General features: G+C 44.6%; 1 protein-coding gene across 3 annotated transcripts in view; it reads left to right on the forward strand.

Annotated features, from left to right (window-relative positions):
* The window catches only part of KLHL36 (kelch like family member 36), a 32,989-nt gene extending 18,661 nt beyond the window's left edge, over nt 1-14,328 (forward strand). For 2 of the 3 annotated variants that reach the window (XM_014942359.1, XM_014942360.1), the window contains 3 exons: nt 2,080-3,153; nt 3,999-4,156; nt 10,919-11,652. In XM_014942359.1, coding sequence (XP_014797845.1) covers nt 2,080-3,153; nt 3,999-4,156; nt 10,919-11,474 — 1,788 coding nt within the window. In that variant the 3' untranslated portion in view covers nt 11,475-11,652. Of the gene's footprint in view, nt 1-2,079; nt 3,154-3,998; nt 4,157-10,918 lie in introns of all 3 variants that reach the window. The other variant, XM_014942358.1, reaches the window with a different exon arrangement.
* Nucleotides 14,329-17,319: the final 2,991 nt, after the last annotated feature.

Here is a 17,319-nt window from a genome sequence, read left to right on the forward strand (position 1 = left end):
GGCAATGAGTATAAGGCAAATTAAAGAGTTTTGGCCCAGAAAACTTACAATTATTGTAGCCTCTTCACTTGGATTGGTTTAACTGTACACTTGCGTGTACAGAGTTATCCAACAGAAGGCTTTTTGGCAGCTCAGTCTCCATTGTTTAGAAAAGAGCATAAGCAAAACTAAAGAGAAACCACAGGGCCATCTCGCTAAGAGCAGCCTGTTTGGTTATGAATTTGGGTCTCTCTCTGGCGGGCTGCCTGCCGCGCCACCGCCGGCTGCTGAAAGGCAGACATGGGAGATCAGGCTCCCAAGGTTGGTATTAGCTCAGGATGATTGGCTGCCATCACGTCTGGGCAGTGGGGAGCTGCCTGTGTTATCTCACCATATAAAAGTGCCATTACCAAATTACGGACACAGAGCGCGTGTCTGGAGTGAGGGCTGCAGGCAGGGGAAAAGCCTTGGCTCTAGGACTGGAACCTTTCCCATCCAGGTGGGTCGAGAGGTTGTCTCACCGTGATTTAACCAACCCACTAATGGCTTAACCAGACAGCAATAATCATGTGCTTTCTGTTTGGGAAACCAGGAAAGCCACAGATAGTTAGGGTATCTAGGAGGAACAACAGTTTGGTGAAGGAGAAGTTGAACACCTGAGAGGCTTGAAGGAACTTCAGGTCATCTGTAGGTCTGTTTTCAGTGTAGGTATGGACTGAGACAGGTTTTCAGGGTGTCATTGTGGGACTGCAGTCTGAGGGTGTAGAACTGGGCAAGACATGTAGGTATGGACTGAGACACGTTTTCAGGGTGTCACTTGTGGGAATGCAGTCTGAGGGTGTAGAACTGGGCAAGACCTAGGGTCCTACAGCCAGAACTGTTCAGGGCTGACTTAGGTACGACAAAAAGATGTGTTTCCTTTCCACCGCCTTTCGTTTCTCTTGCATGTTCTTACAGGCTCTGCAGCTCTGCCTGTTCTGGATTTGGTAATTAAAGTTACGTATTTGCATTTAACTTAACCTGGCTTATTACAAGAGATCACAAGGTAACTGACTGTACCATGGAGCGTGCTGTTCCTCTGGAAGCGTGGTCCTAAAAGCTGTGTTGCTTGATGTACTGGGGTGACCAGCCCCTTCAATACATGTTCTGCAGGACGTTCAAGGGGCAACACCACGTTTCCATTTTGGTTCTTCTTAAGACTGGTAACACGAGTCTGTGAGAAGGGGCCAAATACTCTTTGCCTTAAAAGCTCTGTGGCACGTACGGAGATGGTGGGAAGAATGTCTGGACCAGAGGAATCCCAGAAGGGCACTTAATGGACATGTTCTGAGGGCATTTTCCCCTTTCTTTAAAAGAAAAATACTTAGTTGTATTCATTAAAACAAAAGCTACCTTGGCTTCTGGAAGCAAGTAAAAGTCTTATGGGAATAAGTTATCCACATGTGTGGCTTTGCACATAAATAAACAGCTATTATTTTTGAATGCAGTGTGTGTGCCTGGAATAATATGGAGAGAAAGAGAGCTAACCCTAACGAGCTTCGAAATGGAGAGTTTTGAAAAGATTTAAGGCGGGGTGGGGGGGGGTCGCTGTCAAGGAGGCACTACCCCAGACAGTACATGGGCTGAATGAGAATCTGTCATCCTGCTGCATGTGTGTCTCCTGCTCCAAATAGTTAGCAAATAGCTTAGTTAAGAAGAACTCTGTGAGAAGTCATTCAGGGGACAAGTAAGAAAGGAAGTGTCAGCATCGTGTCTCAAAGACAATGAGTGGAAGAGTTTCAGAAAATTGTGCCTGTGTAAGTCATCAGGGAGGAGGTTTGGATGCAGCTTTGCGGAGGAGGTGGAAGTAAATTACAACAAAAAAGGGGAGTAGGAAGCTAGGAAGCATTGAAACTCTGCATAGTCCTTTCAAAGTGAAAGTGAGGAGCTTGGCCTCCTGCTGTGCTGCTTGCCAACTCTTTCAAGTCAGAATTTGTTACAAATTTGCAACACAAGTAAGCTTTCTCCTGTATGACTGCATCTAATGGGAAGATACTTTGTGCACACTGAGATTGATCTCGGTGAAGATAACATCTGCCTGACACGGTTTGTTTGTTCCAGGTGTACAGATGGGATGACCACTCCAGTCTAGTTCTCCAGAGCCTGAATGAGCAGAGGCACCGAGGCCTCTTCTGTGACATTGTCCTTGTGGTGGATGAGCAGAGAGTCCCTGCCCATCGGAACCTCCTCGCCGTTTGCAGTGACTACTTCAACTCTATGTTCACCATTGGCATGCGAGAAGCCCACCAAAAAGAGGTTGAACTTTTCGGAGCCTCTTACATTGGTCTTAAGGCTGTGGTGGATTTCCTTTATGGCAGCGAGCTGTCTTTGGATGGAGGCAACATTGACTACGTGCTCGAAACAGCTCACCTGCTGCAGATCTGGAAGGTGGTTGACTTCTGTTGTGAGTATCTGGAGAACGAGGTCAGCGAGGAGAACTATTTGTACCTGCAGGAGCTTGCCTCCATTTACAACCTGAAGCGCCTTGACTCCTACATTGACTCCTTCATCTTGCAGAACTTTGGCACGCTGTCTTTCACCCCGGACTTCCTGCAGAACATCTCCTTGCAGAAGCTGTGCCAATACCTGGACAGCAGCGACGTGCAGCAGGAGTGTGAGCACGACTTGCTGCAGGCTGCCCTGCAGTGGCTCACCCAGTACCCGGAAAGGGAGAACGAGGCTTACCAGGTTCTGGATAACATTCATTTCCCCTTGATACCTAAGAGCGATCTCCTCCATCGAGTCAAGCCTGCAGTCTGCTCCCTCCTTCCCAAAGAGGCAAACTGTGAGGGGTTCATAGAGGAAGCAGTGAACTATCACAACAACGTGACGGCGCAGCCCGTGCTGCAGAACAAGCGGACGGCCCTGCGGACCTGCGAGGAGAGACTCCTCTTTGTGGGCGGGGAGGTCTCCGAACGCTGCCTGGAGCTGAGCGATGACACCTGCTTCTTGGACACCAGGAAGGGGCAGTGGGTGGCAGAAACCCCTCTCCCGGCCAGACGGAGCCACCACTGCGTCGCCGTCTTGGGAGGCTTCATCTTCATTGCCGGAGGCAGCTTTTCAAGGGACAATGGAGGGGATGCAGCTTCAAATCTCCTATATAGGTATGATCCCCGCTGTAACCAGTGGATAAAGGTGAGACTTAAGCTGTATTATTTCTCTGTTTAAAGTCCTTAATGTTAAGAGTGTTTTCTTCTTTTTTGGTGGAAGGGCAGGGCTTGTTAGAGTAGCCAACGTAGCGATGCTTGCAAATGGAGTTATTTAAATGGAAAAAGCAGCTACTTGAATCCTTTGTGGGAATGTTTTAAATTACACACGTGGCAAAAGACTTTAGGGCAGATTTTCAGCTTCACTGGGGAATTGGGCATCTCATCTGGTCAGCATCCACCTGCAGGTCTTTAGACTACTTTTGGGAATAATGCTAGAATGGATTTACAGATGTGATTGCTTAGGTTGTCTTTCTCAAGCAGAAGAACGTATAAATGAATTAAAAAACCGGTTCTGATGTAAGAAGAAAACGTCTCTGACTCTTGCCAAATGTCTCTGTGCTCAATGTCTGTTAGAACAAGCTACTCACTTCCTGTCCTGCTGTAAAACCCTGCGGCCAGCACAGGACCTATAAAATATTACACTGTTCCCATGTTTTGAACCAATTGTACTGTGGTTCAGTTGGGTTTCTGAGTGATTCCAATTCATGTTTCTTGCAGAGTCTTGGAAGGAGGCCCATGTAACACAAACCTTTATAGAGTGACCTGTCTCTTACGTGCTTTCTGTTGCCCCTTTTTTTTTGAAAAGGAGTGCTACGTAACGTGCTACTGCAGAAAAACCAAAGTATTTTATGAATATAACAGGTGAAAACCAGTAGTTATCCTTTTCAAATGAATGGGAAGACACAAATTCTATCCTCAGACACGAATATGCGTTGAGTCAGTTTGCTTACCAGATGTTTGAAGATGTCAGCATGCTATTTTTTTTGGCAGGTTGCCTCCATGAGACAGCGCCGTGTAGATTTCTACCTGGGAGCTATTACCGACATGCTGGTAGCTGTTGGTGGCAGGAATGAAAACGGGGCCCTTTCTTCAGTGGAGACCTACAGTCCTCAGAAGGATTCATGGTCCTACATCGCGGGCTTGCCAAGGTAACGGAGGCGTTTGGAAAGTTGTCCCATCTTTGAGGAACAGTAGTAGAGGGAGCTTGTGTGACTTTTGCTGATAAATGGGTGTCCCTAGAAGGGAGGCAAGGGAATATATAACCAATGTGGGGCCATCAAGGAACAAACCATATCAGCGTTTGGTATTTGAGCAACTGTTTCTCCTGGGCAGCATGCCTCGTGTCAGCTTGATTTGTTTTAATTTTTGTCCTGAGGTACATCTGAAGGATGGGAGGAAGAGCCCTTGTAATTTCGCTTTACTATTCTTAAAATGTTTTTCCTGATGTCACTTGGAATTGAGTCTTTTCGGAGAAACTGTTTACATCTTGATCAAAGACTTTTGTAATTTATTTGGTGTTACTTTGTAACCTTGTTGTGATTGTTTTCCTTGCAAGGTGTCTCTGTTGGTTGGCTGTTGCAGATAAACTGCAATTATCTGTATTTACAATACAGATAACCTGGGCAAATGTGACCTCTCTTTCTCTCAGCCCAAGTTAAAACTAGGCTGTTTTACTTTTAGAAAGGCTTCAAAACTGCTGCTCTTCTTGTAACAGCACGACAGGACATTGTCCCTATCTTGAATCAGTATTTCTTTGTAAAGAATGGTACGATAGCATTTCATTTGCAAAGAGCTGTTCAGATTTAGTAATATTTCACATTCATGGAAATTACAGGAGTGTTGGCTCTACAAATGGTATTTTCATGGTGTCTTCAGGACAGCAGCCCTTGCCGTCTTAGCAGCATCACAAACAAGATACTTGCAATTTGATTTAAGAATTCGGTTTTTTTTCCCCTTGCTCCCTCGGCTGCAGAGCCATGGGCAGCCAGTGAAGGCACAGAAGCCTGTTGCCCAGTGCTATTTTGGGCAGGTGCTGCAATGTGAGTCTGATCCAGGCCAACAGCTGGGCTCCAGGGCTCTTCAGGAGCAGGATGCTTTTTTCCGCTTTATTTCTGCTCGCACAGACAGATCTAGCAGTTGAGGCTAAACACCATGATCCTTCCTGCAAAGCTGTGCTTGAGTATCTTCAGTTCATAAACCCTTCTGTTAATTGGGGTAATCTGTAACATCCCAGTAACATCTCCTAGAAATTGTAGCCCAGCTTTCTTTGTTTGTTTTTTTTTTTTTTTTTAAACATTTTTCAAGGAATTGTAGATGTGACTGACTGCCTGGTAGGTTATTACAAAACCACTCACTGTGGAACAGGTATGGATTATTTTTTTTTCCCAGCATATAAATGGTCCTGGGGAAACTTGCAGACTGTAAGCTGTCTGAAAAGGGGTTCAAGGAATTGTAGATGAGACCTGGCTGCCTGGTAGGTTATTACAAAACCATACACTGTGGAACAGGTATGGATTTTTTTTTTCCCTGGCATATAAATGGTCCTGAGGAAGCTTGCAGACTGTAAGCTGTCTGAAAAGGGGTGGTTTTTCTGCATGTTCCTACTGCTGCTTGAGTGTTGGCTTTGGGAATTTTGCAGCTGCAGCGTTTAAAAGTGAACTTTGACTTGGGGGTGTTCATTTTTTTTATTTGATTGCGTGGCTGATCCACTTGGACAAAAGTCCTCTTTATGGGACAGACCCCCCTCACATGGACTGGGTTGCTAAACTGCAGGCTGGGGCTGTGACACCATGACTGTTGAAGTTATTGCTGCATCCCAAAGAAATGGTTCTGTGCCCTCTCCTCCTGCCTGCTCCATCCTCGTCCCGTGCTCACTGTCCCTTGTGCCAGCTCAGGTGTTTGTGCAGCCACATTGTGAACTAGGGAGTGTCCCACTTTTCTGTAGCTCATCTCTTGCATGTTAATATGTCTAAAGACATAACTAAAGAGTTAGACCTTAATGGACACTTAGTGCCTTCAGGTTTTCTGTCTTTTCAGCCCTCTTTCTCCAGTTGGAGAACTCTTGTGTTGGGCAATATATTGTTAGAAACAGCTGTGTTTCTGCCTAACTAAAGAGTTAGATCTTAATGGACACTTAGTGCCTTCAGATTTTCTGTCTTTTCAGCCCTGTTTCTCCTGTTGGAGAACTCTTGCGTTGGGTAATATATTGTTAGAAACAGCTGTGTTTCTGCACAGAAGGAATAAAGCAAAAAGAACTTCATGCAGGTTGCAAAAGGCAAAAATCTGCTCAGAGGTGACCAACAGAAAGAGACCTGAATGCAGGGACAAGCGAAGGATGGTGGAGCTCAGAGAGGTACGCTGGTTGCACAAGGCAAAAATCTGCTCAGAGGTGACCAACAGAAAGAGACCTGAATGCAGGGACAAGCGAAGGATGGTGGAGCTCAGAGAGGTGTGGCTCTGGCAGGTGTGGGTGGCTGCTGGAAGGGGTGCAGGCAGTCCTTCAGATGGGTTTGCTGACAGCAGGGGAAGGATGAGAGAGAGAATTTTGTGATCTATCCAGCACTAGAAGAAAGCCTGCTAACTACAGTGCCTTCTGGGTACTACTGTCTTCCCTTCCAAATACTCTTGACCTTATCTCTGTTTTCCTCCCCACCACATGCTTGTGTTCCTCAAAGTGATTTTAGTTACTGCTTTTACCCAAATACCATCTTAACCAGCCCTATTCTAGCAACAAGTCTTTTCTCCTCATGCAGAGGAAATCAGCAACATCAATCCTCTGCTCCCTGATCTTCTGATCGGGCAACATGTCCCAACATAGCTGCCTTGTTTCCTGCATTTTTCTGTCTTCTTCCCTCTGAAGAGAACACATGCAGGGTTTTTTGTCCTCTTGGTGCACAGCCACCAGAAGCAGGCTCCCTGCCCACGGCTCTGGGGGTGTTTCTGACTCCTCTGAGCCAGCCACTGCCTGGAAGACTATTCTCTGGAGTGATAGGCACATGTTGAGGTCATTCTGGGGTGTAGGCTTGTGTAGTTCAATTTGAGCTGTGTGGGGTTGGGCTCTCAGAGGTTATATTTGTTAAAGCTTCTGCTCTGAGCATGCAGAAAATGGTTTGGTTTTGTTTTTCTTCCCAAGGGTTATAGCTTGCTGTGTGTGGAGATTTTCAGGGGAAAGGGAATGGTTGTGTCTTTGAATAGACATCTCCTGTCCTGTGTCCGTGTTGCTGTACGCAGCCACAGTCACGCTCCTCGGAGGAAAAGCTTCGCAAGCTCTTTTTTATCTCTCCTTCCCCCTGCCCCCTTCCCACCCCAACACGGTCAAAACAACACATCATTTTCCCTCCCTACTTTCTTGGAAGGAGCTGAGCTGTTTTGACTGAAATAATGCTGTCTTACTGAAGAAGAAAACACAGCCTCTTGAGGCAGATGCTTAACGTGGAAAACTTCAGCCAAGCTATCTAAAGGGTGGACCTGGTCCAAGTTTGCTTCAAGTGAATTTTGCCTGACTCTTATTCGAGTCCTTGGTTGTGGGATACCTTTCCCATTCTTCAGAGAGGTCCTATATTATTTTCACCATGTTCCCAGGCTCTTTGGGAGCAGTTGCTGCCATAGTTTCTAGCCCGGAAGGGAACAGCGGTGGCTGACAAGCTTGGCAGAGCAGAAGTTGGTGCAACCTTGAATAGACCATGAAAAAGTCTGCTGCAGACATCAGGGGAATTAATTGAGCGGCCCTAGGTTAAAGTTTGGCAGAACAACTGAAAGCTGCTGTATGAGGAAATGTGTTGGAACAGGCTAACGAATGATGGTATCTGCTCTACTAGTCGTGTCATGAATAATCCAGCAGGGTTGCAACAGGTGGACACCGAGATTCAGAGCAACCACAGCTCGCCTGGACTTTGGTTGGAGCAGGGGATTCCCAAAGCGTTATTGGGTTAGGCCAAGTGTGTTTTGGCTTAAGAAAACAAGTGGTAGATTTTCTGGCATTTAATGAATGGTGCTACTGCATCAGAAACTGTAATTTTTGCAGCATGGTATCCAGGTAAGTTATTCAGAATCAGCAGGTGGCTCTAGATGTTCTGAACTGGAACTTCTTTCTCCTTAGTGCCTCTGTCCTTTTCTGGCCACTGGTACAGATAATGCTGCCAAATCTCTTGACGTTTTCTGTTGGAGGCTGTCTGGACCCACTGCGTAGAAGGGCCCTGTTCTGTTGCACGTTTAGAAATGGTTTCAACCACAGAGCTTGCAGAAAGGATTCTCATTTATTGTTTTCAACTTGTGCATTATATTTCATGCGGTTTTCTATCAATGTGAAGCTGGAGATGTGCAATTTTGGGTGAGTTTTTCAGAAGTCAGGCAAAGAAAAACACCTCTAGTATATTTCAACGGGTAATCTCCCTGTATTGGAAGGTAACAAATTGACGGACAATTTGGTGCTTCAGATGTGATTGCTCTTGCAGCTGTTGCTGTTCACTAGACGTGCCCATTGACTCGGGCAAAAAGAATAGCATCAGTGTTTTTTTTCTGTAGCTGTCTAGGTGAGACAGATTGCATGTGCTTGAGACAAAAAGTCTGTTGCTTGCTTACCTGTAGAGAATTCCACTTCTCAGTTAGTGCAGGAAAACATTTAAACACGACTTCCACAGTAGAGTTCACTGCACCTCCTCCACGTAGATCGCTGGTTAGATGTGGATTTAAAATCAAGTGCAGTTGGAGAAAGGAAATAAATTCAAGTTGTCCATCCTACTTCCCGCATAGGTAGCCTGCTTCTCTATGTACACAGGAATGGGTCTTAGAAAGTAAAGTCTCTAGCAACCAGACTGGGTGCCACTGGAGACACATACTCCCAGTTCTTGCCTGTTAAGAGACCACAAACAAGGTAGAGCAGCATCTGTGAGCCCTACACCTGCCAGAGCATTGCTGGCAGGCGCGAAAGCTGGAGCGTGTGTGCTCAAGGTATTTCATGTCCAACAGAAGCACTGAGCATGAGTTATGTTCTTCCATGGTTAGGCAGATGGTGAGATGTGGAATTTCTTAGTTGCCTTTTTGGATAAAATGTCATAACTCTGCCTTAGTTGCCTGTCTTTTTGCTTGCTTTCTTTTTGCTGAGTGGCTGAGGACCATCTCTTCAGGGTCTCTAGGGATGGTGCTCCAACCCTTATAGTGGCAAGGTCTGTTTTGGCCACTCAGCATTCTTAGGCCAAACATGTCAAGGATTTCTCGTTTTTTGGAGCAGGAGCTTGTTAAAATATCTGATTCAGACACTGGTCAGGGATGAGAAGCTTCAATAGGCATCTAGAATAATAAACAACTTTTAGCTTTTCTCAGAAGTATTGTGCTTTCGGGGTAAATGTGGGTTTTCTTCTCTATTCCACCTTTTCCCTTGGCACAAAACCGCTTGGCACTTAGGTGTGTGGAAGAGGTTATGATACGGTTTGTGTAGCTGAGACTAACTATTACCATGTGAAATAAAAACAGCTCATGGTTCTATCCACACTGAGCTTTTAGCGTGTTCAGGCACGGTTCAAAAGCATTCCAGGCTAAAGCAATGTTAACGTTGGGTTTGTCTGCCATAGAGGTTGAGTTGTCTTGAGCCCTTGACTACAAAGGACGGTAGCAGGGGTTGTGAGTGCAGCAGGATGAGTTTATTATAATGCTCTGCAGCCTGATGGCTATTAAATTGTTCGGGCTCTTCGTAGCAGTACGTGAGCCAGTTTGCTGTGGCTGGTGTTGCAGCTACACCTTTTGACACCTCCCATGGCCGAGGAAAGGAGAAGAAAGCATGTGCTTTGAGTATGTTCAAAGAAGCCAAGGCTGTCCCTCATCTTAGCATCCCACTTCTAAGAGCCCAGAAGAGTTTGGTCAGGAATATCCTAGTGTGAAGTTGAGAACAGCCTCAAGAGTTAGGTTTGTAGTGGCTTTTCTATAGCTGATCAAAGGGGTTTGGTCTCTGTGCTGTGGAAAGAGCATGCATGGTGTTGGTTTCTACCATCTCATTTTGTCTTATTTCAAACTTGGACTCTGACTGGCAGAGGTCTGTTGCCTTGTCATGGGGTGACCAAAGAAGTTACCACCTGTTTAGCAGAAGTGGTAGAACAGGTGGATAGCTCATGAAAAGGACACTGCATCCATCATGACTGCAGATAAACTGGGCTGTGAACACTGGTGGGTAAGAAACGTGATTCGTGATCCTGAAGCTGTGGAAGGGGAAGGCAGCAGCAGTTTTCTTCTTGGTTCTTCTTAGTTAATCACTACTGGCGAGTCTGAGAGGTATCATGATGATTTCCTCTTTCTGTCATAAAAACCCTTGCTGAGATGTGGATTTTTTTTCTCTCTGGCCCTCTCAGACTGATCCAACCCAGGCACTGGAGAAGGAAAATGGGTGTGAAGGCCATGACAACTAGAGCAGGATGGGTTCCTTCTCTTGTCTGACACGATGTAGAGGATGCCTTTAAAAGTGATTGTCGTACCTTAGCGCTCTGCAGCGCAGGGTGAAGCAGAATGAATGAGAATAGTTACTGGGTAACTAACAAGATTAGGGATTCTTCTGTCTTTAGTTACTGTTTATTTTCTCCTTTAGTAGCAGTCCTTGTTGAATGCTCGTGTTTCACAGAATCTTCTAGGTTGGAAGGGACCTTAAAGATCATCTTGTCCAACCGTCAACCTAACTGACAAAAATAGTCACCCACACAACAAACGAGAAGCATCATCACTAAACCAGACCTCCCAGCACTTCATCAACCCATCTTTTGAACACCTCCAGGGATGGTGCCTCAACCACCTCCCTGGGCAGCCCATTCCAATGCCTGATAACCCTTTCAGTGAAAAAAATTTTTCCTAATATCCATTTCCTAATATCCATTTCTTGATAAAATCCTCAATTATTGAGTCGGATCATTTCTGTTTGCCTCTCCTAGGTTTACCTACGGCCACGCTGGAACAGTCTACAAGGAATTTGTGTACATTTCAGGAGGTCATGACTACCAAATTGGCCCCTATAGAAAAAACCTGCTGTGTTACGATTACCGCACGGACGTTTGGGAGGAGAAGAGGCCGATGATCACCGCCCGAGGGTGGCACAGCATGTGCACCTTACAGGACAGTATCTACTCCATCGGTGGCAGCGATGACAACATCGAAACCATGGCTCGCTTCGACATCCTGAGCGTGGAGTCCTACAGCCCGCAGTGTAACCAGTGGACCAGAGTTGCTCCCCTGCTGCAAGCAAACAGTGAGTCCGGGGTGGCAGTTTGGGATGGCAAGATTTATATCCTGGGAGGCTACAGCTGGGAAGAAACGGTCTTCTCCAAAACAGTCCAGGTTTATGACAAGGAGAAAAATAAGTGGTACAAAGGAACTGACTTACCCAAAGCGATCGCTGGCGTGTCTGCATGTGTCTGTGCATTGAAACCCAAAACAGAGGACAAAAAGAAAAAGACGAAAACAAAAAAGCATCAAGATCGAGGAAGATGACTACTTCTGGATAACCACCCTTTGATGGTGGACTCCAAAAGAACTTTGTATTTAATCATTTCTATCTAACCTTGATTCTTCTTTTTCTTTTTAAATGGGGGGGAGGGAAAGGCATCTTCTGAAGCCTCAGAAAATGTACAGGTGAATGTGGTTTTTGGATTAAGCTCATGTTTAAGGTAAAAACAACAAAAGAAACCAAAAAACCCTCATCCTCCTACTATATAAGGGGTGATATGGCAAGAGAGGTTATGCTGCTCTTCTGAATGTTAAGGCTTAGTCTTTTACTTCTGTGGTTCATGGCATTTCCGCATACATCGTATTATATCAACGTTTTTAAAATAAGGTTGAATCTGTGGCTGAGAGGATAATGTCAAAGGTGAGGAGGCAGAGTAGTAAGCATCTGGTTTGAAGTTACAGAGCAGTTCAATGGAGTTCAGAAGCAACTGCTAAGAAAAAACAAAACAGATTTTCAATGTTGTTTTAAATCTTCAATCTTTGTAATGTTAAATTTCATTTGCAATACATTCCTGAATTGTTTGTGTCAGATTTCTGGAAGACATGAGTGTTCAAATTTGGTGAATGCGGGTCAGATCAGCTTGAAGAGCAAATAACTCCACCATACTCTTAAGATTACAAAGACCTTACTGTGTGGCTAAAGAATAGGTGGGATTGACTTGGGCTTGGATTAATAGCATTGTTAACTTTGAAATCTGGGAAAGGTGAGATGGCTTTTGCACCCCTTGTTGTGGCACTTTTCATATCTAAACACCTTTAACTTAGGCTTTAAAACATGCCTGAGAATGAGGGGAAAAAAGACATCTATCGAAGAACTTGAAAGAAGATGTGAGGATTTGGGTGGGAACTGTACAGTTTGCCTTGGGCTTCAAAGCAGATGGAAGTGTTAGAGCTCACTGTGAGTTTGGGGTTTGCTGAAGAGGGTAACAGTGGGGAGAAGTGGCAGGAGGATCCTTCAGGTGAACTTGAAGCAAGAAGCTGCCCCTTCCCAGCTCTACCAGGCTGGAGAAGCTGGGATCCACTTCATTTAACTCAGACCTCACAGTGGTCACAGCTAGTAGCCAGTGTGCAGGGTCCATACTGGACTTGCCTGCTGTCAAAAAGCTTATTAACCCAGGATGATTAATTGAGGTTTGGCAATCCTGAAGAACAGCAACTTGTTTCTTACCGGAGCTAACATTTTCCGCTTTCTTTATTTTTCGAGTTCAAGTGTTGTTTCCTGAGAGTAGCCTTTTCTGGTGGCTTTAGCAGGGACTCAAAGCCACGGCTCATCAGGCACGAAGCTGAACTCCTTCCCCAGCCAGGCAGGTTTGAAAGGAAGGACCCCAGAATATACTGGGGACTGTGTTTGGGATCCAGACAGTGGGACTGAACTGAAAACCGTCTGTTAGAGCCTCTGTGTCACACAACCCTCTGCATACCAAGCGAAGAGATTTCCGACCCAAGTGTTAGTCCACCCTCTACAAACACAGCTGATTCTGCTGCAGATATTAAAATTCCCCGACTGTCTGGGCAGCGCTCAGGCATTCACCCCGGGGCATTGTACAGACGCGCCTCTGATTTGCAAGAAGTCCATCACCAGCAATCTGATACAAGCACTTCAGTTACTGTAATAATGCCAGGCCACAGATTAACGTTCCTCCTTCCCAAAAGAAGAAATTTTTAGAGAGTTTTTTTAAAAAAAAAAACAACTTTTCTACTTTTTTATAACACATTTTGCTAACTCAGTCTCTCGTTTGCCATATATGATATTATTTCCTATAGAAGCTACTGCTCTGTACTTGTGACCCCCGTTGTTGCCGTCGGGAGCTCGTTGTCTGGTGGGTCTCGTGGTGTCTGTGTAGCTGGTGAGGATGTGGTGCAGCTGTTGGAGAACAGCATTTCCATTCTGGGCGTTGTCAGGCGGTCGGTTACTGTTGTGTGGCCCCTGCCCGATAGCCCGGCACACTAATAAACACCCTTTATTTTCAGCCAGTGGTGATCTGCTGAGTGGGTTTCCAGGGCTTTGGTTTAAAGTTCTGCTGGGGAACTGTTGATTGTTGCTGTTATTTCTTCCTCGATCCTTCTGTCACATCTCTCTCCCTTGTGCACCATAGCCATGTATTTCAGATTTGCCTTTTTTTTTTCCCCGTCTTGGTGTACGTACAGGTGATATCCTGCTACTTTCCTTTTTTTTTTTTTTTAATTTTTCTTTTTTTTCCGAACTATTTACCTCAATAATTGGAAAACACTAAGAAAACATTTTTGCACTTAATTTCATTTGAAGCTCTCGTAAACTAAAGGACTCTTAAATACGTTGCAAGGACATGTTTGTATTGAAAGAGGTACCTCTGAATAAATTGCTGAAGTGCAAGGAAGTTACAGGTTTCTTCTTCACTGCTAAGAATGGATTTAAGAAAACAAGTTGAAATTAATTTTTGAAACTCCTTGAGGTTTTTTTGGTGTTTAAAAAAAAAGCCTCAGGAGCTAGTCTTTCATTTGCATTAATGGATTCATTTTAAAGCGTTTGTACACTGCATGAGGTAATGGTTATTCTTTTTTATCCTAAAAATAAATTAAAATACAAAAAAAAAAGCCAAAACCAAACCAAACATTTTGGTTATAAAAAACTCATTAATGACTTGTTTGGGTTTTTTTTTTTTTATATCTGAAATCCTTGCTATGTTGACTGACAACTACTTAACTTTTTGGGACATTTTCATGTGTAAGTATAGAACAAAAATTTCAAAGACTTGCTTCATTTCTGTTGATGGGTTGCTTGTTACTATATCCCCCCTTTTAACGTGTTTATGTATTACATTAATGTCTGGAAACAATAAATCCAGCTTAGAATATTGTATTCATCACTGTGTGACCTGTGTATTGATTTAGTTGAGGTTTTCCTTTTTTGATAAATGGGAAAGAAGTAATTTTGTAATTATTTTTAGCTGTCAGTGATAATGGTGGAAACATTTTAATAGGCAGAAACTGAACATAACAATATGAAGCAGAAATATAACTTATTTGGCTGATCCACCTTTTCTGCATCGTGCTCCAAACCAGACGGTCAGAAATTACTTCTCCCATTTTTTGCAGCTGTGGCAAAAGACCGAATCCAGTTTATGTAGTGGTTTTAAAGACAGTATTTAATGAGGGGTAGATAAACACAGTTATGTCTTGTAATGTTAAACTTAATTGCACAGGCCAAATATAATGTAAGTACTCATAGAAGTGAGCTTTATTTTTCCCCGTCCACTTACTGTCCCTTCAAAACCAGAGGCTATAGGTGAGTATGGGACATCTCTCCTGTTACTAGAGGTCACTGGGGTGTCGTACCTGTTGTTTCCATAAGCAATTTTCCATTATGAAAGGAAGAAACAATTACCATTTGTGCCTACGAGGCCCACGGTGGTGTCACTAAAAGCTCAGTCTGGCAGAGTGTCCTTGGTCTGGATGCTGTGTACCCGGAGGTGGTTTTATCAAGGCTCGGGAAGCGTTGGTAGATAGCACACCACGCTTCCAATCCCTGAAACTCCCCAGTGCTGAACTGCTTTGGGAAACTGGTGTCCTGCAAAAACAAAAGGGAGCATACGGAGGAGGTGAGTGGATTTCTACTTTGATTTTCGTAGCCTGAACAGCCCTGTCAGGGAGTAATGAGTATCAGTAGAGAAAAGAGATTCTCCCCACCCAGGTCTGTGCTCTCAGGGCCTCAGCCTGGCCCCTGCACCTGCACATGCTGCTGCCTTCACCTGTAAGCTTTGTAAAACTTCTTACTGCTTGTCAGGAAGCACAGCTCTCTCTTCCTGCCCCGGGGAAAAATAACTACTGCTCTACCTCATTTTTAAAAAGGCTCTTGTTGCCAAATTCTGAGGAAAGCTTGTTTTACCTGACACAAAACAGCTACCAAAAAAAAAAACCCCCAGGTTTTCTCTTCCCACACTTCCATGCCGGTATCTTGGCATCAGCATGTCAGGGAGCTGCTGCCTGTAACACTGACAGTAGGGAACATAAATCCCCCGAGATACCCTGAGGAAAAATTACACTGTGGTGTGAGATGCAGTTGTTTTGAAGGCTTGAGAAAGAAGCTGGAAATATGTTTGTTCTCAAGTTGAAATCTTAAATTGAGAAAAATGTGCCTGCGTGTCTGTCTCCGTAAGGGATCAGAGCGCTTTCTTCCAAACATGGCTCTTCAGTATTAAGTGATAGTGTCTCGTGTCTAGAGAATTTAAAGAAATAATTCAACCTTTAGTATGTTTTTTGAGAAACAATTTAGCTTGCAGGCAAAAAAGGTCTTGATTCTAATTGTGATTCTTACCTTGCTGATGCCTCTTAATGAAGCTTTGACCAGTAAGAAGGTTCTATGGAAAAAAAAACAAAACAAAACACAACAAACATTATATATTGTTTTGTTTCAGTTTCTTATCATAGCTCAGTTCTCTTGCCATGAACGTAATAACGAGTGAGCAGCTAATTATACCTTCATGAACGTACAGCTTTGAGTTGTCTTATGGACCAGGTCAGGGCAGATGTGTCCCCATCCGGGTGGAGATGTTCTGTCCTGGTGCTGTGTGAGTCCGAGCAGGGACCAGCTCCGCTTTCCTTCCCATCTCTGGCAGCCTCCTGGTGAGAGGCACAGCCCAGCAGTGCTGGTGACACCACACACGCTGGCAGCACCACCTGGGCTCTTTCTGGACCTCAGAGGAGCTTCGGGGAAAAAATGGACCTTTGTTTTTATTGTGATGGGTTCGGTGACAGAAGGTGAAAGGAAGGTGAGATGGAGACTTTAGCACAGTGCTGACTTTTTTCTCTTCCTGGTTGAATCTCCTTGCCAGAATGACTGGAGAAGCAGGAAAGTCCTTGCTGTGCCTAGAAACTACTGGGACAGAAGTTCTGCATCTCTGAAGAAAAGGTCTTCAGAGCTCCTGAAGGAAACTTCACATGGAGAGCGTTAAACCTGCTGCAGGGATCAACCAGTTGTTGCAGCACAACGGGAAGGTGTTTCCTGCTGCCCCTGGACCATGTGGGTCCCACCGCTTGCTTCAGAAGAGTCACATGGAGGAATCATTCACCTCCCGAGCGCTGCCAGGAGCACAAGTCTTATGGTCTGGTGAAACCACGAGGAGCACAGCACGGAGGGCTGAGCCGTTCCCAGGCACTTTGCATTCAGAGCAGGGTAAGAACAATTCCAGTAGGCACCGGGAGGCAGCTGACTTGGAGCAGTTCATTCAGCTCAACAGCTCCTGTCAGACAAACCTCAGCTGTTGTTGATCAGTCCACAAAATAATGAAATCGGTACCACTTTGCTCCATGAATCTTAAGAACGTGGATACACAGAAAGCAAAATACAGCACCACTTTTTTGAAGTCGGAAAAGCATCACGTAGTTTGGGAGCTGTAATTCATGGCCACTGGCATAAAGGGTAGAGGAAAACAAAACTGATTTGTGCAATGCAGTGAGCAGTGATGAATTAACAGACCACTGAAAATGGCAAAAAATGAATGATAGAACACAACTGAGGTGGGAACTTTCCAGCAGGTGAAATTCTTCAAAGCATGCTATTACAATAAAACTTACAAAGCTTACTAAAGCTATTACTGTTACAAAAGATTGTGGTAAAATGTTAACAGACTTTACAATGAAACCGTATTAAGGTGGGATAAAATGGAAGGTGTTTTAAGTGTTGCTGAACTACATGACAGCGACATCCTCTCTGCCCATGTCACTTTTCACCATCAGCTATGGCTTTTAACAATATTAGTAGTAGAATTAACTGGTTTTCAGGTGGGAGGCACTGCGCTTATTTGTATTTTCAGCCATTTGAAGGGGCAGCCTTTCCAGCAAAACAGTCAGT

Source organism: Calidris pugnax, unplaced genomic scaffold (assembly GCF_001431845.1).
Source record: "Calidris pugnax isolate Ruff unplaced genomic scaffold, ASM143184v1 scaffold28, whole genome shotgun sequence".
NCBI lineage: Eukaryota > Metazoa > Chordata > Aves > Charadriiformes > Scolopacidae > Calidris > Calidris pugnax.